At 38.5% G+C, this 22,221-nt stretch overlaps 2 protein-coding genes across 5 annotated transcripts in view; one reads left to right on the forward strand and one right to left on the reverse strand.

Annotated features, from left to right (window-relative positions):
• Positions 1-16,702, forward strand: part of LOC139697269 (uncharacterized) — a 47,747-nt gene extending 31,045 nt beyond the window's left edge. Inside the window, exons 2-9 of the mRNA XM_071595922.1 lie at positions 2,440-2,665; positions 9,068-9,277; positions 10,444-10,840; positions 11,703-11,710; positions 13,983-14,116; positions 14,162-14,472; positions 15,986-16,201; positions 16,397-16,702. Of these exons, the coding sequence (XP_071452023.1) occupies positions 2,440-2,665; positions 9,068-9,277; positions 10,444-10,840; positions 11,703-11,710; positions 13,983-14,116; positions 14,162-14,472; positions 15,986-16,201; positions 16,397-16,702 (1,808 nt within the window). The remainder of the gene's footprint in view (positions 1-2,439; positions 2,666-9,067; positions 9,278-10,443; positions 10,841-11,702; positions 11,711-13,982; positions 14,117-14,161; positions 14,473-15,985; positions 16,202-16,396) is intronic.
• Positions 1-22,221, reverse strand: part of Atg16 (Autophagy-related 16) — a 348,158-nt gene that overhangs the window by 308,442 nt on the left and 17,495 nt on the right. For 2 of the 4 annotated variants that reach the window (XR_011702746.1, XM_071595923.1), the window contains exons 6-8: positions 22,000-22,105; positions 20,441-20,542; positions 18,757-18,899 (exon numbers count right to left, since the gene is read on the reverse strand). Coding sequence is in view for 3 of the 4 variants with exons in the window: in XM_071595923.1 (XP_071452024.1) it covers positions 18,757-18,899; positions 20,441-20,542; positions 22,000-22,105 (351 nt within the window). In the remaining variant the exon portion in view is untranslated. The remainder of the gene's footprint in view (positions 1-18,756; positions 18,900-20,440; positions 20,543-21,999; positions 22,106-22,221) is intronic. The other 2 variants (XM_071595924.1, XM_071595925.1) reach the window with 1 other exon arrangement.

Raw genomic sequence — 22,221 nt, forward strand, 5'->3', positions numbered from 1 at the left:
ATTATAGACCGTAATGTCTGTTCAGTGAAATTGATTTCAAAGGAGATTATTAAGCTAATGCTGAAAATGCAAGAATGAAGGATTTTGCCAAGAATTTCGTAGTGCAGGAACGAAGCGTGAATAATTTACTATTCACAACTTTTGAGAGAAAATAAGAGCATAAAAATAGACTATTACTTCGGTCGACAAATCAAAACCTAAATATTATCTAATTTGCAGTCAGTAACTTTCCTTTACCAGAGTCGACAGAGCATTTTTAGTCGTTGCGTTTCATTTAAAAGACTGCCGATAAAACTAAAGGAATTTAACCAAAAAAGAAAAGTGTAGGCAGGTCAAAATTAAAATTGACTCAAATTCTAATTTCAAACAGTATCAATGGGAAAAAATCCTAGATCGAAAGTTTAAATTCTAGTAGAAAAAGCATTATCCATTTAAGCCACACCACTGACATTTTTATAAGTTTGAACGTAAATCAAAAATCTGAATCGTATTTCAAACGAGTCCGGGATCAAGCTTCCGAAGCAACTGGAAACAAATGCAGGCGAGATTAAGCCATACGAGGGTACGTGTGCTGTAATCGAAGGAGGAAATTACGAGATTCTAAGACTTCTGTTCATTTCGTGAATACTTAGACATAGCTGTTTTGGCTAACGAGGCACACCGTCACAAGCTCGTCAAGATCAGGGTTCGAAAAAAGTAAACTCTTTCCTTGAAGGGTGGACGTTAATAGAGGGTAACGACAAACTCGAGGGGCAAGTAACGGAAATTACCTAGCCGCGTGAAGCATTTATCTTCAGTAGATAGCGTGCTTCCAAAGGCCCCCTTCACATGAGATGGAACACCTAATGATCACCAAGCCCCTAACCTGGAGTTTATCTGCACATGAAGGGCGTGGAGAGGCATGACCGTGGCACATAGAAAAAACGAAACTAGGTTTTCATAGTACGAGAAAAAATAGGGCTAGGCGAAGAAGATTGGTCTGCTATACCGCAAAGGCGTTGTTAATGAACATCCACGGATTTTTTGTTCCTTTTCGGAAATCCCAGCCGCCACCCGTTCGGATCTCAGCAACTCTTCGACGACCCCTGCCTCTTGGTGGTAATTACGATTTTGTTTTTGAATAAAAACTTCTTCGTTGCTCCAGCCAATTAACTAGGTGAGAACAATAATAAAAATACAAAGCCGTTCTAATTTAGTAGCAGCAAGTTCATAGCAATTTTTCCCATGGCCCATAATCCGTACTCCGTTGTGGTCATTTATGACTCCAGACATGATCACGTTTTGGGATTAAGTCGGCTCTAACTTAAAAAATATTAGTAATAATAAATAAACTAAGTGCTTACGTACCTAGGTTTTCTTTGCCCAAATGACGTGCGGTTGAAATTAAGAGATCAATTATTTTGGGATCTGTTCGTCTACCTAGAGCATGACGAACCGTTAAAACATTCCGAGTTCCCGTTTGTTAAAGCCTACCAACATAGTTTTTACCCCGTAATTTTCTCACCATGCTTTGTCAGTAACATAAATCTACATCAAGATTCATGGTGTTAAGTATTTCATGTATAGGCTGAGCCAGAAGTCAATAACTACAATAATGTTGCCTAAAAGGCTATAAAACTCTAATAAAAACCTTTAACAAAAACCAATAAATCATTTACTCAGAAAATGCAAAGCTATAATGGTGACAGTATGACAAAGTTACGTAAAGACAGTAAGAAAACGTAAGACAGTATCGCAAAGAAATAGAGGTCTTGGGTCGGATATACAAGACCAAGGAAAGGATAGATCGTTCCCGGTGCGCGTTACGCAACATGGCCATCTATCATAAGTCTCAAATCCACCGTTAAGGTACCATACATAAATTACCTCACACTGTTTTAGGCTGTTTAAAACCCTATCCGAGCCTTGTTGTCATACTTATCGCGTGACCTCCAGCCCCGTAGAACGGCACTACTTCAACTTTATACCCTTAAATTAATTTTACAGGACGTCCTTGCCCCAGCAAGTAACGGTTGGAATTTACCAGATTCTTGATACATGAATCACAGTTCTTCAGGGAATTCCCGTTACAAACTCACAGAAAACAAACATGTTAAACAAAAAACAGACACTTTTCAAAGAGAAAAATTTACATAACATGAGGGAGAAACTTTATTTTAACTCCAGCTGTAATTTAGACCCAACTGTTACTTATATTCGTTGCCAAGTAATATTTTCAATACCAGGGCAATTTAAATGAAAAGAGAAAGCCCAGGGGATTTGTAAATTTTGGACGAGTCTACCGTTACGTCACGCATGGCCGAAACCCTCTTCCCCCCCCACACCGTTTCCCTCAAACCCTCTAAAAGTGCGTGAGGTCATCCATGGGCGGGACTTTATTAAGATTCCCGCTTTTTTAACTGTGTCGATCTAAACGGGGATGGGCGGTTGTCTTTACAGATTCGCTCATGCAATCGGACTACCCGGTGTTCACGGTGTACGCGCAGAAGATGTGCCTGGAGGAAAGGGTGCCTTGCGAAAGGGCATGGGTGTCGGAGAGGGTCCTTGGCTACGAGATGGTGGGCAACAAAGCCAAGGGTCGACCCGCCGTCAAGACGTCCTCGCGGCAGGAGTGCATGGCTCTCTGCCTACAGCGGCAGAATGAGGAGGGCCAAGTTCCGTGCAGGTATGTACGCGCGTGCTCCGGATGTGGGGCGACACTCCAAAGAACGGTTGCAATAAAATTAAAAAAAGTTTCTGACGAAGGTCGTCCAAACTACCATCATATATATGCGTGGCGAAAACAAAACGAAGTCGGCCAAAGACGACGCAAAACCGCAAGGGGTTGAAAATGATGTTTCTGTGATAATGTACTCGAGGCCATGTGGTTTCGCTCTTCTCGGAAAGGTAGAAAATTGTTTTGACAATCACTGGCGGGGAATGATGAAAAAATGAGCCTGTCTTCCAAAGTTCATAAAGCGCTTTTTTGCTTCACACAAATTTGATTTCACCTCGGAAACCAATCAACTGAATCAATTACGTAATTATTCAAGAATGATTTAAAAGAGGGACCGAGTTTTCTGCGCAAACATTAGGGACAGTTTGAACTACAAGTTACATGCAAAGCCAAAAATCTGCTAACAATAATTAGATGCGAATATCACGTTTCTTAAATTAATAATTTTGAAACCCTTCAGAAAAACCAGTTCTACCAACTAAGAAATATCAAAGAGCAAATGAAATTTTCCCTAAAATTCATACCGTGTTTTTGCTTTGGAGCTATATTAAAGTTGAGCTTAGTTATTTTTAGAGAGACTAAATAATCTGTTGAAATATAAATTGACTAAGGCATGTTATTACAACTGGATCCCATACAAAAATATTGTATTATAGCACTTTCCCGTGGAAGTCTGGTATAAATATAATATGAATAAAAATAACATATACGTTTTCATTTTCAGCTTCGAAAAAAAACTAGTAACCCGAAGCTTGCTGAAACTGACTATTAAATACGTTTCAGTGCCTAAAACACTGATATCTAATATGAGCTAATCAGTAAACGATACGTATTTTATCCAACTAATTAAAAAAATATATTACCAAGGACCGTTAATTTGGATATTATTTTATTATTCACCCAGCCCACAATAAGAGAAAGGGGCGGAGGAGGACACATAGCAAAACCTATTGCCTCTTATAAATTATAGTATAAAATACAATAGAATTAAAATAGAGAGATCCAATTCCAAATTATAAATTACCATTTTGCTTACTCTGACAGGTGGTGCTATTAGTATGTTAACACATGCCAACAAAGGGTAGAAGTAAAAAAAAGGGTTAAAAAATGATTACACACAAAACGGCAATAACGTAACTAAACCTTAAAGCCAACAATGGTCCAGAAGTCCGGTGAATAAGGTGCTCACCACTTTATTGAAAGGTTGGGTTTGAACCCTGACCCTCGCATGGATTCCACTTTGCTTCATAACTGTTTTACGTATGTGGAGCGTACGGTACGATATGACCCCAACCGCAGTAGCACCACATAAATCACCACCACCACTTCGCCCTACATTTTATTTGGCACTGTGATACTTTTAGATGCTTCCATTTGATACGCAGAGGCTCCTTTGAGACATCACGCACTATTCAAGGCGCAGCATAGAAATTAGAATTAGTTAAGAATGCAGATGATCTGGAGATGATAAAAATGAGCGGGAAGCATGAAACGAAATTCAGATGCTCAACACACCAATGTGACTGATGAAAAACAGTGGCGTCACTATTTCCTGCGCCATAAAGAAAACCAGATCAGAACCGGGCTAGCGAAGGGAAATTGTCAACTTTTCACAAATACATAACCTCCGAATGATGTTCAATCAAACACACTCCTGCTATTTCCTTATTTTCAAATAATTTATTTTGCTCTCTGTTTAGCCGTTTGTGCACACACAAAAATAAACAGGAAAAAATCAATACATAGGCCACAAAAAACAGAAAAAAAATACCTAGGCATCCGTTTTAAAAAGCACCCTTACTAAAATATCGAAGGTACACTCGCGAAACCATTTACCTGTTACTTGAAGTTCATAAGGTATCTGAAACTGTAAGCTCATTCAAAGATGGCTCTGAAGCAAAGTTTTTTTCTAATTGGACAAAGTTCACCATGCGTAATAAATGGGGTAACAAAAAGAAATTGTTAAGTGCGAGTAGAAAGTATCCGAAATACCAATTGGGAGGCAACATCAATAATGCTGATATTTTCGACACGAAAATTACAGCTCAACTAGTTTGGGACTAAAGCCCTACAATCAACTTTACTAGCACAGAGAGCAAAAGACAAAAAAAATAATTTTTTGAGAAAACATAACTTCACTACCATTTCCGTGACTTCCAAGAAGTAAAAATATATGTTTTCCCGGGGATGTTCTAATAAACTTCAAATGTTCATGGTCTGTGACTATAAATTTGATACGCGAAAAAATCTTGGAAAGTCCAAAAGGGCATGGGAGAAAAGGGGATGTTAGGGCAACATGAAATATGAGAGAAGGATATTCGTATAAGTGGGACCGTTTGAATACATTATTGTTTTCCTCTTTTGTGTAATGGCCGTGTGTTGTTCAAAAGGGTAAAATGAATCATTGTATCCATTTTTTGGACGTCCTACCCCTCAAATACTGTCACCACAGTCTGACCTGATTACAGTTCTAAATGATTATATCCACTGATTAGCACCCCACAATTGATTTCGGAATAGCATGCTTAAAGAGGTCCAATTGCCTCTCAAGTGATTCGTTTTTCGTACCACTTGCTATGTATACGATCAAGACGATCGGGGGATTTATATATATATATATATATATATATATATATATATATATATATATATATATATATATATATATATATATATACACACACACACATATTTATATATATACATATGTATATATATACACACATATGTATGTATATATATATATATATATATATATATATATATATATATATATATATATATATATATCTTCCAATTTAAAAAAATTGCGTTTTAGTGGAAAATAGGAGATTAATTACCCCTTTATGAGGTATAATAATGGTATCTATTCTGTCTAACGAGGAGCACTTGATTCGCTCAAAAGTATTAACTTTCTGGAGGATTTTTTTAAGCATTCATATTTTATGTTTTGCTTGTGATTTTAACATTATACCGGGCGGACCTTGAGATTCAACAGTTGGGTTTTATTCAAGGTAAAAATCCAACTCTGAGCCATTCGGAGAGTGTGAGCCTGAACCATTTGAAAACTAATACATGATCTCTAAGCCCAGAATGTCGATTACCCGCGATCGGTCTGCAAGGTCAAGAGAAAGTCCAACCTCAGCCATTCGTCCACGCACTCGTTTCTTCCTAGCGTTTTAAACCACATTTCGACAAAAAAACTTGTGCGGTACATGAAACGGCGGCGAGATGACGAACATTTCGCGCGTACTGCAAGCAGAACACAGATCCACAAGGCATGACTAATTTCTTAACGACATCACATTCAGTTGGGTCTCGAAATTAATTGCGGCGCAATGCTCTCAAGGAACTGGATCCTCCCATGTTTGGGGCCTTTGGGAGATCGAAGGGCACGAGGTTGCAACGCGCCAGCGACCGCGGTAGGTCACCGCCGCTAGCGCGGCCGGTCCGACCCTAAGGGAGGAAGAGAAATTCCCACCCACCCTCCCCGACCGTCAACTCACCAAGATCCCACGCTTTGCCTTGCTTTCCTTAAGCTTCGAATGATACCAGTGACCGCATTACCGGCCTCGCTCATTACCGGGGTCAAGTTCAGCGGCGCGCGTGCCGATCCTCATACCTCTTAAGGACGGATGCGTGAAGAAGGGAGAGAGACAACGGCGGATGGGGATAATTAAGTTGAGATTTCATGCATGCATAAACACCGCGATGACACCGGTGCAAGGAATTCGCTGTATTTTACGCAGGATACGGGCAATAACTTGACTCTGCACGTTTTTCAGAGGAACTCAATATGCTTTTGATATTTGCGAGGCTTATTGCTTAATCGATTCGCACATGGCAAGAAAATGTTAAATCCACACAAAATGGGACGATACTTAACTAAAGAAATAATACTACTTAAACAAACGAAAATACAAAACAAAAGGCAATTAATAACTAAATTTTAGCCCAGCCAACTTCAGTCATCCCTCTAATATTTCCGTAGCTCTCCAAATTGTTACCCCGATTAGCACAACAATTAAGTATGGTTTTGTGACGTAAGCGTAAAGGCCTTTGTACCGTACAATGACACAATAAACCCCCTTCTACGCCCCTTCAAATTAATTTAAACACTCGGTTATTTCATGCAATATATAGTTAACTGCAACCACCACGATTCATCACATCGACATCAACGGACGTTTTACATCCATACCCTGGTCATGGATAAATAAACCATGGTGACACTTTTGCAATAAAAACATAATGAATAGAAATACATGTATATACCTGTAAATAACTATGACGAAAGACAAGAATTTTTTTCAATAAGGTTGAATAGTGTTTAATGCATCTGATCGACGTTCGTTTATACCACGGCGCATGATTTAGAAAAGCACGCATCATAGAACGAGGGAATACTATATGACAGTTTTACCATTTTCTTGCTTTAAGTCCGCAAGGAATGGGTACAAACATCAAGAGTTCAAGTCCAGTGCGTCAATTTTGAATGCAATACAATAGCGATTCAAACCGCACGCCTAACACTCGTATGGCGAAACATGTGGTCCCGTTTCTCCAACGCTATCGTTCGCGAAATCCGTCATTAGATGAAAGAACCCATAATATTCTTTGGAGTTGTTAAACGGACGCCAGCCAAATAAACGCACGCTAAGAGTCTCATGCACAAAAGGGGTCTTTAAAGTGTGCGCAGGAGGGTGGAACGAGGAATGAACCACTCGCGATGGAGGAGAGGGGAGGACAAAAAATAAAGGGAGTGCCGACGAAAAAATCGAGAAGATGACACGGAAGTGAGGAGAACAAAGGAGATCTGAGGCGTGGAAGATAACGTCTTATTACGAAATCACTCGAGATTAAACGATAGGACTCACTTTTTTTTAAATACCCCTACCGTGGGTGAGGTAACACTGGAATAAAGGCTACGCCAAAAATGTTTACACCCAGAAACACAACAAAAGGTCGCGACTCCTGGAAAAATCTAATCAGAAATTCATTTCCTGCTGATTCATGCTAATAAGCTACAGAAATGAGGCCGTAGGTGTATTTCAAGGCGCGAGCGAATCCGATAATTCAGTTTTAGATCTGCGCTTACACGCAATACAGTGGATAACTTTTAGACAGCAGTCACATAAAATCTAAACAAACGTACATAGGGCGTGAAACACGTTATTCAATGCATGTGATTTAAAATTAGCTGACGGGATATAATTCAGGATATAATTCCCTCCGTCCGTCAAGTAATGTCCTTATCATTAAAGAACAATTCCTTTAAAGGGTATTCTTCAGACCACTCAAATTAATATTAAGTTCAGCAAATATATATAGTAATTATATTATGAAAGATCAATAAATTAATGCATACTTTTTTGAAAGTACAATTATACACGATATAGACTGATTTAGTTTGAAATTCATACATTCCACATGGGTACTATGGGTACAGAGGACTACCTAAGATAATTTCACTAAATTATTTAATTTTATTAAAAAAGGTTCAAATATTGTAAAAATAAACAAAATATTTAATGTTAGTGTATTCAAGATATTTTGCCAAAGACTTTATTAAAATAAAACAAAATTTGACATGCAACTCTGAAAGCCATTAATTCGTTCACGAATCGAACGATATCGATATGTCTCTCTATGAACGTATGAAGTTGACTTTACGAGCATTTATTGCTGAATGGAAGATTTTCTAATAGTGATTGCATTCTGCTTGCAGCCCTAAAAACAACAATTAGGGTTAAAACATGGCCCTAAATTACAAATTTCGTGAAAGTTCCCAAGTATGACTGAAAAAGACATATGTGCACTCTTTATATTAATATATAGTTAGGAAAATTATTTTGTGAGTTTTGTCGTTAGTAACAAATCAGAGCAGTTTTGGTCGCCGAGAACTAACAAACATATCTCGTTGTCGATCAAACAGCATTATTCCGTTATCTGAGGAACTTTAAGGGCAAAATAGTATGTGGACGTTTAATTCCATTCACTCCATGACTAAGTTGAATTTTGCAAATCAAATAGATATTGCAGATAAAATAAATGATTACCCATACTATTAAATGAGTTTAACTCGGAGAAACTATACGATAAAACGGGTACAATCTTTAGCGGGGTGGGGGATTAAAACATCATGAGTTTGGCACCCTTTCTCAAGGGTGTCAGCGATACGTCACGGGTGCTTCACACACACCGGTTCAGATGGCCACATTAGTGGTTACAACGCGGAAGTGCTTAGAGGAGAGATTTCCCGGTCGGCTGAGCTGTAATGTCGGCCGGCCTTGACATTACCCATGTGTCCTGAGTAACGAACCTCCCTTTCGTTTGCTTGTCGCCACACAGGTCCGCCAACTACAACAACCAGACTGGTGACTGCGTGCTCTACGAAATGGACCGCACCACACTAGGAGCGGACATCCGAACGTCCTTCAAGAAAGCCAAAGAGGTGGGCTCGGAGTACATGGAGAACGCGTGCGTGGATGAACCGTCGCGGCTGTGCCAGTTTCGATCCCTGCCCGGGGTCTTGCTCAAGACGGCCGACTCCGTTCTAAGGTGAGTCGCCCGAAAGCGCGGTTTCACGCCTCCGCGACCAGCGGGGTCGCACCACAAGAGAAACAAACGACCGTACGCACTCGGCGACTGACCCAAAGCACAACGCTTCCAACCCAGCACCCTCCCTCCCACCTAAACAAATGACGATATCATTCCCTTAGGAATGCTCTCTCGCAGTTGAGCATGGGGAAAAGGTCACAAATTTGACTGCCACTAAGTGGTTCTGGCCTTAGGGCTACGTATTTCAGGGATTCCGAAAATTAAAATGTAGTCTCTCTGAGGTGAGCACTTTTAATCTATTGGGAGTGATTTGAAAATGGTCTTCCGGGGCTTTCACTTTTTCATAATTACTCCATGAAGTTGGCGTTGTTAACAAGAGATCTCGTAGAACACTCTCTACAAGCACCCAAATATGTTCATTTGAATAGTCAATTTAACACATTTCAGTTGTACTCTAAAGAATTAAAACTTCTGCAATATTTTGCCGTCAGATGAAGATGGCAACATATTTCACATACAAGTCTTAAGAGCGAACAAGAGGTGAGCAATTTAAAAAAAAAAGACAAGATTTGCTTTTAATCATATGGTATTTGACCATTTGGAACAGTTAATATTTACAATTATAAAATTCCAATTTCTTTCAAATAAACTAAATATACTCGAACCATGAGAGAAACAGAAATCAAATTACACCCTTACATTATAAATTATAACGTTACGACGAAAAATTATTCAATCGTGGTCTATTACATCGGCAGAGTAGTCCCATTTATATGCGTTGAGAAGTAATACTGTATGTACACCGATACATTATTTTTTCCTTATATTTAGGTGAGTGAAAATAATTGTCAAATTCACATAGGCCAAAAACACCTTAATCAAAAATTCAAAAGACACATTTTCTAAGCAATTCACCAGTCAACGGAGGTTTTTGATGAATCCAATACTCTGCTAAAATTTTAAGTCCCTCACAAAATGATAAATAAATACTCTAAAACTAGCATTGCAATGAACCATTCTTAAATTCACTTATTCCCCAACCTCCCTTCATTCCACCCAACATGCCTATTCTGTTCCATCCTCTACCAAGTCCCCAACATTCTCTCCTCTATCATGTACCTAATTGTTAAAATGTGCCCTTAAATTTCCTGCATTAATGCACACAGGGACGTGGGGAGTCCAGACGAATGCCGGGAGCTGTGTTTGTCCTCCGTATCATCTGGGGCCACGGCACCCTTCCGCTGTCGCTCCTACGACTGGGGTTCGGCCGGGGAGAAGGTCTGCCGCCTCTCGCATCTGAGCGCCGCCACTGCGACCCACTTCCCCTCCGCCTACATCCCTGTCCCTGAGGCCAGCACCTGGGAACTGTCCGCCTGCTACAACGTGAGCGTCGAGTGCGGCGCCAGGGGGATGGTGGCCCGCGTGGCCGCCGACCGACTCTTCGGTGGCAAGATCTATGCACGCGGCAACCCGAAGTCCTGCGCCGAGGACGTGACGGCCGTCATGCGTTTCGCCTTGGAGCTTCCGTACGACGACGTCGACTGCGGCGTGAGGCGCGGGGAGGTGCGGATGGCGGAAGGCAAGGGTGCTACCGGCATCGGCGCCAGGGATGGGCGAGCGACGGGGGGTAAGGAGGCGGCCCGGAGAAGGGTCGGCAGATCGACGGGCGACGGCGGCGGAGGGGTCGTGGGAAGGTGAGTTGTAACTTACCACAATTTAACCCTCAATAACAATAATTTCCACAGCCCACAATAATATTTAACTTAAAGCACTGTTATAAAACTTATTGAAAAACAGGATCAGAGAGGAAGTCTTGGTCTGCAGGGCCTCCCTAAGATAGACCAATTAATTTTACGAGTAAATGCCAGTCAAGATAGGTTTTTGATCAATCCAAAACCTAAGATATGCTAAATGTCTATGCCCGAACTAATACACTACTAAAAAAATATTATAAACTTGTATTACAATAAGACATTCTTCAAATCCACATATCACAAGTCCTGCCTCCCTACCTCTACCTCATCTAACTAACATTCTAACCTATACCATAGTCTTGAGCTACCTATATGCTCTGCATCCATCTTTCCTGTCATAGAATTCTTCCCTAAAACCGTCTCTCCTCCCTCCCTGTGTTAAGAACTCTTTCATTTGTTTTTCTTTCTGTCCATTTCACTTCTTTCATCATCACCCACACCTACATGTAAAATGCCTCCAATTTATGCCATGGTATCTATCATTAAGCCACTCCTCTAAGTAAAAACTTTTTATCAAATAACATTAATCTGTTATTGCCCTAACTACTTAGCTCCCTACTTCTAAAACACTTCCTAAATACATGAATCCTACCTGCTCTAGTAAAAAGAGTAATATCATTGTAGGGATAGACTAGTAATGATATGAAAATTCATCTCATTTATTTTAACAGTTGAGGAGGTAACCAGTAGTAATGATGAATATCATTCATTACAGATGGAGCAATTTTTCTACAATCACGTGACAATAATACAAGGAATGATAAAAAGTTTATGCCATAGAATATATTCCTGCCATCACCTGCCTTAAGTTGCTGATATATACTTTATGCCCTCCTCCATACTACGTATACCAGATTTAGTCTAAAATGCCCACTCCCTTTATCTCTTCTTCTTTTGATGTGGCTAACTAAGGACCAAATTCGCTCACCAGTTTTTTTGTGATATTCTCTTTTCTCTTCCAATTCGTCATTTTATTGCAGGGTTCCCTTACCTATTATTCTGCCCGGTGCTCAATTTTTCCTCAACAAATATCTACGTATGTTAATTTCCTTCATTCTCTCTCAATTAATTCTCATTCCTTGCAAGTCCTTTTCCACATCCACGAGCCATGCACTTTTTTTTTTATCAAAGTACTCCATTATCCCACTGGTTAATTTTGTCTCCTATATTCTCACAAAGAGCCCAAAAACTTTCCTTTTTTGCATCGTATTCATAATGTTTTCTATATCCAGGTACATCTCATGATGGTGTCCACTCCTATTACGACATTGTCCTTGACTGGGACTAAAATAAACATTTATACAATTAGCACCAGCACTTTGCTTCCTTTCCCTATTTATCCAGACTGATTCTTCCTAATTGACCTTCCCATCATCTCTTCCAAGGATCTTATTTCCAAAAAAATTGCATCTTATCACTTTTTTCATTAACTTTTTGGCTTCCAAATATTTTTCTTTAATTTCCTTTATACGAGGGTCATCCGGAAAGTAGTACCCGTTCGTGAAATAAAGACACAAAAGTAAATATTAACAAACATAAAAAATTTTATTTGAAAGAGGATACTTTAAACTACTTCTCAACATAATCTCCAAGCAAATTAAGGCATTTGTCATAACGTGTGACAAGTTTCTGTATTCCTGCTGCATAGTCCTTCGCCGCCAGCTCATTGAGATACGCGAGGGACCCATCTTGCACAAATTTTTGCATAATGCAGATGGTGTTTAACAATTTCATGAACAATTGTTCGAGAAACATTGCGAAAATGCTCACAGATGTCATCAATTGTGACGCGCCGATCGTTCCTCACGAATTCGTCAACTGAGCTCACCAGTTGGTCTGTAATGACAGACGGTCTCCCCGAACGCTCATCGTCGTGTGTGTTCCCCCTCCCCATGTTGAAGTTGCGACACCACCGCCGAACAGACGACTCGTCCATTACATTGTCTCCATACACCTCCTTTAATTGGCGATGAATATCACATGGGCGAACGTTTCTTGCATTGAGGAATTTAATCACTGCCCTCACTTCACAACTGGCGGCGTTCTCAATTTTTTTTAAACATTGTAAACAATCACAGAAACAACACAGGCAATGCTAGCGTCACGCAACTTGGCTCAGAGAAGGCAGACAAGCCACTGAAGCTATCTGACCTCGTCCAGCGGCTACTCGTGTCGTCAGCACTTCATGCGGCACGAACGGGTACTACTTTCCGGATGACCCTCGTAAATACAATATCCAGATTTCCAAAATATTAGCTGCTCTATCATAGAACAATTATGGACATATTGGATAAGCTCAAATCGGAATTTAATGCTCAAACATTCCTTCTTAACATAATACTGTCACGTTAAATAAAAGCAAATTTAGTTCAACCATCATTCCAACTGCCTTAAGCTGAAGAAAGCTATTTAAGAACAACACTATTAAGAGACCAAAAATATGTTAAGTATGTAACCTACCTATTTACTGAATAAAAACAATGAAATTCATTAAAATAAGGGCGAAGTTTCAATTTTTTTCTGATTCTTGCGATGGTTTTTGGCTGGGTTACATGGTTTTGGCACAAAATAAACTATTTATGCTGACAGTGTAAATGACCGATCAGTTTATTTTAAGCATTTCTGTGACATTAAAATCTCAATAGAATGGACAAATCCATAATAACAGTGGGAAATATGTAAGCAATTTCTTTTTTACCAAAAAATATTGAAATATTAAAGTTGGTTAGAGTGACATACTTGATACGTGACAGGGGATTGTCTCTATCATTATTAATTAACAGATGTCTAGTCTGAGCTCATGCATTTCATTGTACACCACAATTTTTCTAGGTTCATTATACTCTTGGCTTTCCATGTTGGCATGTAACATTCCAATGCAGAGATCTGGAGTGCAGGGGTCTAATTATGGAATTTAATGACATATTCTCATTTCCTCCTTCCCATACCAGGTACACAACTGACATAGTTATCCAACACCATGACTTCATTGTCACATCTGCTGATTTGGGCCTGGCAGTGACATGCCAGTACGACCTGACCAACAAGACTGTCTCAAACGAAGTGGATCTGAGGGTACGGGGAGGTGCAGCAGATGGTTGGGAGTCCGAGGATGGAACTGTTCAGTCAGACTTTGTGCCATCCATCACAGAAGAGGTGGTGGTCAGCTCACCTGATGTGATCATGAGGATCGTGCCACGTGGTGAAGAGGAGTGGAGCACGGGAGAGAATGGAGGCGGAACTGCAGCATCTGCACAGGTTGGAGACCCCCTGTCCCTTCGGTTCGAAATCCCAGAGGACTCACCCTTCGAGATTTTTGTGCAGCACCTTGTGGCCATGGATGGTGGGGACAGTGCACAGATCGTGCTCATCGACGAGAAGGGCTGTCCTACTGACCAGTTCATTATGGGACCTCTGCGAAAGTCTGCCCACTCACCCAAGGTAAGGGATCATCCTCAATAGTGTAATCATTAGGGGAGGCGACTGACTACCGAGGTCATTTATGCCATTGCAGATAAGTGGATAATTTGGAAATGGTAAAATTTCCAAAATTCAATAACAGAATTAAAAAAGAAAAGGTGGAGAAAAACTTGGCATCATTAGCCTATTCTTAATGAAAGACTCCAAAAAGGGTGCAAACTTTTAATGTCCCATTCTAAGGACATCATATTGTACTTGATGTGGTCTCCATATGGCACCCAAGTAACACTTGAGATACCTCTGAAAATTACTGCAACCACTAGGATTTAAACTTGAGTCCTCCAAGTGACAAGGCAGCAAACTAACCAACACACTAACCTGATCCCATACCTTGATAATGTAGGGTCTTTATTCAGTCATTTTGACAATGATTTGAGGCACACTATTATTCCAATAGTTTTGGAAATATTAAGGGCATAGTGGCTTTAATAAATTAATTTGCACAAAATAGAAATATTTTGGGAGGGTGACAACACAATCGATAACATGCATTCTAATTCTTAAAACGTCATTTTCTAGTGATTGGGGACCTGTATTTACACACCGGAGATCCACCAGGAATAAAATTTTCTTTCCTAATCTCTTGAAAAATGAGTTCCAATACACAAATCCAGACTATATTGCCCATTAATACGTCAACGTCAATGCAACTCATGGAAAGTCTCCACCGGCTTGGAGTTAGGTGCCCCACATCAGTAACCCTATTTCAGGACTACCACTACAATAGTGAAATATTTCACAAGGAATGGATGATGGCTTGCGAACTTGATATATATCTAAGCCCCAGCCGCAATTCTTTCACAGAAAGACTATTCTCAATGTTATTCCCGCACACCTTTTTGGTGGCTCGCAGGGTATTGATGTAGATGTAGATTCCAGGGACATTTTTAGTAATTCATGAAGGATGTTTCTACTATGATTACTACCAATGGAGTAGATTTCACAGATTGAATTGTACCAATCCCACCAATAGTATTCCATGAATTTAGGGCTAGCTGATATTATTACTTGCTTCTTTAAATGCTTTAACCTTTCCTCATTTTATGATACGCCACAGAAGTATTCCTAACAGTCAATGTGAACAGGTTCTCTACACATATAAAAATAATAGGTGACACCAATTACCTTTCATACATAGAATCGATTCATAATTTATTTATCATATGTTATGTAAACATATTAACATCAATTTAAAAAATATGTCAGATCACTGAAAATTTGTTTTGGGAAATGTGAAAATTGTCTTTTGATCTATGCCTTGTTCTGTCTTTCACTCAAATTACACTAGTCACTGAACTTTGTCATGCTTATGAAAATATTGGCTCTCATGGATTTTATCAACCTAATTTATAATATTAATTTTTCTACTGAAAATCAATAATGACCATAGTTAAAACTCAGTCACACCACTTACTACTTAACACACAGCCTTACTGAACTACTATATTTGATGAAATTTTTCTAATCAATGCAGGTTCTCATAGCAGACTTTGATGCCTTCAAGTTCCCAACATCTGAAGTAGTACAATTTCGGGCACTGGTAACGCCCTGCATGCCATCCTGTGAGCCGGTGAGATGCAATCGATTCAGTGACCCAGAAGCCATTGGACATCCAGAGGATGATCTCCGCAATGGCCCATTCATCAACTCGTATGGGAAGAGGAGGAGGAGATCGGTGGAGGTCAAGAGCGTTGATGAGAGTGCAGAAAAATATGCAGTTGAGGAAGCCCAACTGGCATTCCAGAACGTGTTTGAGGAGGAGGTTGAGGAGGCCATGCAGGATGGACTGAGAGAAGCCTTCCACCTGGCTGTACACTCACTCTTTGGCAAACGGAAGAGGAGGTCTACGGAGGAGACGTCTGCCCTTGAGCCCGAGATACACAAGGAGAAGAACCTCCTTCTGGTCCAGTCCATACGGATATCGGATCGATTCGGGCCCGAGAGAAGGGAGGGGACAGATGAAGCAGAGGACAACATTGTGGCTAGCTGCATGGACACAAAGGGCTTGGCATTCGGGTCAGCAGCATTCCTGCTGGCACAAGTGGCACTAATGGTTGCATGGGTGTTCCTGAGGAGGGGGCGAGTCGGGAAGAAGGACGAAGAGAAAATGGCACCAGCGCAGGTGGTACCCCCGAGGGAGGTGCTATACCACAGCGAGGCCCCATGGGTAGGGAAGAGGCAACGCTTCTGAGCCCCTTCCCTCCCCTTACTCACAAGAGTACTGTTCCCAAGTATCACAGTCAAACACTGATTTTCTATCCCCAATAAGTGAACCTCCAGGAAGGCCACGGAAGGTGTCCCCAAAAGTTTAAACCACCCAATTGGTGAGGTGATCCCTTGCATGGTCACATGAAGCTTAACGGGACTCCCTCCAACCTACAAAACAAAGCTTTCCTGAGGTATATGTATGGTGCTGATGCAAAAAGAAAAATATGGATGAATCAGAACTTATACGTTTTTGTATGCATTAATACCAATTTTTCGCCAAATATTTGACATTATGGTGCAACAACAGAGAAGAAATCAAATTTTTCAACCTGCTTATAGTGATTCCTGACTGGTGATGTAGTTTATCCTGTGCAATACTTTCGTCCTCGTTTCATTGCAATGAAGTGCGACTGCTGAGAAAGAATGTGCCACATCTATGTGAATGAAAATAAGATGGTGATGACAAATTGGAAATTTCGATAGGCACTGAGCAGGAATCAAATGATGTTGGCGGGCTGAGCTTCATAAAATTGACAACATTTCACTTCTTTGACAAAGAAATGCTTATATGCCATATTATTTACAAATTAAGAATGAATTTTTGATGGATGCAATGGACAAAATACAAATAACTTAGTGACCACACAAGGCATGTCAAAAAGTATCAACAACATCAAAACTTTGAAGGCATTCAGAACAAAATTCTTTTAGCAGAAGTTTATTTAATGAACAAGTTTACACAAATGACATATATGGGCTTGTTCGTAAAAACAAAACTATGTGATAACAAAATATTTTTATGAATGTGGCAAAAATTTGAGGAGACTATTATATAGGTGAAGGCAGTGATGTACTTGCAATATGACTGCAACGCTACATAATATTAATTTGAAATGATAAGATGTTTGTAATAAACTAGCAACAGTATATACCTGATAGGGGCCATCACGATACTGGAGGGTTGGATGAACAGAATACACAAAGGTATCTTATTTGGATACCTATTATGGCATAAAATGTGATGAACTTATCACCATGTTTCCAGTAGCAACAGATAGATTAGAGTAGGAATGTATTTATACCCCTAAAAAAATTTAGAGAGTGATGAAAGTTGATTTTAATTTTGTGCTTTGGAAGTTCTGAGAAGGATTTTTCAAAAATTTATAGAATGTATATAATTTCTCATGCTTTCTCACTTACTCTCCTTCAAAAATAAGTCTGAATGTGCTAGTTCAAACATGGTCCATAACTTTAGCTGCAAGTCCTTTCATTTGGCTACAGCCAATATATCTTGTGTTCTAATGATGCCATTTGGAATGACTTGCGAGGATAAGATGATCACATGAGTGTCATAAAATATCATATGCTTGTCCTATTCTCTACTATGACAATGTTGGTGAAAAAATAAAGGTTGCTGTGTATTTAACTGATTTTAATCATAAATTATGTTAAATCAAAATAAATTAAGCTTTATAATTACACAGTTCACTTTTTTTAAGCAATACATGGGGTGAGAAATGAGATGGAGAGTTTGTATCAAGGCTAAGTATTTCTGTAACCATGAAAGGTATGTATTCAGCTGCTCCTAATTTTAATGGCAGTGGATGTCATATAGGGTGTGAATTCACTGCGACAATCCAGTCACTTAAAATGGAGAAGTAAATTGTAGCATACTTCTGAAACTAATGGTACATCATTATTTTATACCAAAGGAAGTCAAACTGATCCCCCAAGAAGAAAAACCATCTTTATTGCAAACAGGCTGAACACAAAATCTTGCGCAACAATGAAAAATATATAGGATTATTCTATCAAAAATTGAGAAGCCAGTTCAACTGACTTTAATAGATGTTACAACTTGCTAAATTAATCTTTTTTTGAACAAAAACGATTTTTTAGGCATGGGGCAGACTCTGCAGATAAAAAGGATCGACTGTTTCCGATGAAAGTTCCTGCAGCATTCCTAGCCTAACAAGAGAATCTAAGGGTATCTAACATATCTCTGCCAAAATTTCAAACTGCAAACTGCCAACTTACCCTTAGGCGTTGATCTGCAACTGTCCACACACGACTGGCAAAATCATTGGAGGAACCAAGGATTAGGGTCCCTGTTGAGTCGAAGTCTACCGACATCACAGCTGCATTGCTTCCCACCAGGATGCCTCTGCTCTCACTGACACCTAAACAGATCAGCATAGGGAGCATTTATTTTTCAACAGTAATTTGCTTTCTTAATGTACATGTAAGGCGACTAACATAAAATTAAAATGTACCAAGCTAGACCAAAATTATGGCAAGAATAAACACTTTTCAACTCGCTAGGGGGCTTTTTAACCTGAAAAATAGCATTCATGAACCCATTTTCTTTCATCAAGTGATATTTTATCACTGCTGACAGCAGCTGGATGCATTGCATTGCAATTTCTCCATATTACTTTAAATTTTAGGATGAAATTTGAATTATTTTGTTTCTTTAGCTTATAAGACATAACAAAGAACTTAATAAATTAATATATTTCATAATGCATGATCACACTCCTATATGCACTATACATTTTGAATCAATTGTATCTATACCATTTCTTAAATGAAACAGTCCCAGCAACTGTTAAGGATTATGACTCAGGTCAGCAGACATGATGTGAAATCAAAATAGAATGATTACATGCTATAGTTTTAATGTGGATTTATCATTTTTTCACGGAGTTTCAAGAATAAAAAATAGATATAAACATTAAGAGACTGGGGCAAGTTTCATTGAAAAGAATCAATTTCTCACCTGAATATATCCGAGCTTGAGCTTTATAATAACTACATCTGGCAAATATTGTTATGATAAATAAGTAACATCCTAGATAAAACCTTAAAACAAATATTACGAGGCATTAAAAAGAAAGACAAGTAACTTGCTAACTTATAACAGCACTACAGTATTTTGTTTGAGCGAAGTTTAGCTTCCAAAATAAAAGTAATCTCTTCATTTAGCTATGTGAAATAGAAGTCAAACTATACTTTTGGTCAGAAATTAAATAATGTCAGGGTTTTACTACAGTTAAAACCATTTTTCTGTAATAGTGACTGGCTCCTACTCATAGTGAAAAATAAGCAGCCCATAGGAATGAATCCTGCAGAGATAGCACGGATTCCAAAAATTATGGAGACATTAATTATTGCAATAATATTTTCAACAAATACTAGCAAGAACATTCAACAGATAACTATGTGCGTATACATTTTTCAAGTTTAATAAACCACATGAAGCATTAAAGCATGAAATAATAATACATTAATTTCTTCGGAGATTTGTCGCAATTAAAGACATTTGAAAAAAGGAGAATGCACTGCTTTTTATGCTCCTTGGTATTGAATGAATTAGTTACATCTACACAATTACTAATTACAAATATTTATTATCATATCCTCTATTAAGATAAATTTAAAAACTACCTAATATTGTAATAATTATTTGAAGATGACACTACCGACTTAAAGACTGCCAATAGTGAAGAACTCTTCTGTTACTCAGTGGTAGATGAAACAATAAGCAATATTCTAAACTACAACTTTCATTACTGTAATGACCCAGAATTTCCATTTATCCTAGATTTATGGTTAAATGACAGAAAATATCAGATTTTTCGCCTTCTATATCTGCCTTCATGCAATATTTTCTAGAAAACGCAAAAGCTTGACTGCTTGAAGACAAGTAAATGGCTATCACCTTCTCGTGCATGCTGGGGGCAATAAACTGTGTCTTCCTCAGTGCTCTTCATTCTCCAACAACACTTTTGACAGCTGTTTGAAGGACACTCTTCTTTCCTTCCTATTCCCATGGATTGTAAGCAACACTTCAGCAAAAACTTCTTATAAGGAACAGTTAAAGTAATAATGACCAATAAATTAGGTATTTTAATAAATCAATTAATTAAGCCCAGACTCCATTGAAAGTTAGCTAACCTTTGGAGGGCAGTTCCTGATATTGGTTTCACCCCATGAACTTCCCTTCCCTCATACCACACAAAGACAGATGCAGGAATATTGCAAATCATGGAAAAAGGAGAATTTTCACTTTTACAAGCTTAATTACCGGAGTAAAGGTAAAAATATGAACAGATATAAACTGAAAAAGAGCAGGATTATTAGTATTTACCTCTTAAGCTACAGCTCTCCTCATTTATTTATATTTGATGAATGAAAATAACAAAATCACATTAAACATCTTGGATGCATAAAATATGTCAAAGTAAATTATTTTCTCCTTCCTTATCGGAACATGATTTATGATTAGTTATGACTTCAACATGTTACATGAAATCAAGAAAAAATTAATTAAGGAAAAAGGAACACTGTCATGAAAATGCACTTTACAGGTACCTATGGACCCTACAAATAAATAATGTTTCAAGTTCTGAAAATGAAAGAAGACAATGTAAATATAAGAAAAAATTAAGATGACCGATCCATTTCAGTCTTAATTGTCATCAGGAACCATTGAAACTCTCGAATGATTCACAAGATTATTTAACAAAAATGTCTGGTAATTTTAACTGCTTGAACTTCTTCTGCCTAATAGTAACATGCACTTTATCTTGAATAATCTGCAGCTCATCAAGCATTTGCTCGCTGCAATTACCACCTGATAAGTTATTCCTTACAGTCTGTAAATTACTAGAAAATATAAATTCCAAGAACTCAAATAAAGGCTCTGACTGTATTTATGAATTGTGAAAGCTACATTACATTCTTGAGCTTTATCTCCCCAAGTCTTTCATATTTAAATTTACACTAACAAGGCAGAGGTAAAATATTTTCCCAAGATTTCTGTATTAACATTTGGAATAAATCACACAAGACTGTGTTCAGGAAACATGCCAAAGAATTTTCTATTGGTGATATCATTTTCAAGTACAAAAGAGTTATTTAAAGGAATCTTCAAAAATACCTTTGGAAAGGATAATTTCTCATGTGCAATGAATGCAATGGATGAAGGTAACACATACATATTGGTAAATGAGCTTAACACAAAGCATTCCCACCTGTGTATCCAATGTGAAAATAAAACCATAGTTCTATGCATGTCATTAAATGCAATTTGTGCAAGTTTTAGCTGGAGATAATATGTTATCATCATTACTTCCCTTGCTTCATCATCCCCATGCTCTCCTAAGCAGAAAGTGAACATTTATGCATATACATATCCTCATCATTAAATAATTGGATTGGACACTGTGAAGTATAGAATTGAGAAAAAAATATTATTATACATGAAAGTGAACTGACCTTTGGAAACATCCCAGAGTTTAACTTTTCTGTCAGCCCCACCAGTTGCCAGTAATCGATCTACAGGACTCCACTTAACAGCATTCACTTCTCCGTCATGGGCATCCTACGAGATAAAACATTTGAAAAAATTGAAATATATAAACAAAGGAATTACTTCCATTGCTATGAATTTCAAAAGATTGGATATAATAAAAATTTATGGAAAACTCAGGTCTGTTA

This window comes from Hetaerina americana, unplaced genomic scaffold, assembly GCF_022747635.1.
Source record: "Hetaerina americana unplaced genomic scaffold, ioHetAmer1.1.p SCAF_71, whole genome shotgun sequence".
NCBI classification, from domain to species: domain Eukaryota; kingdom Metazoa; phylum Arthropoda; class Insecta; order Odonata; family Calopterygidae; genus Hetaerina; species Hetaerina americana.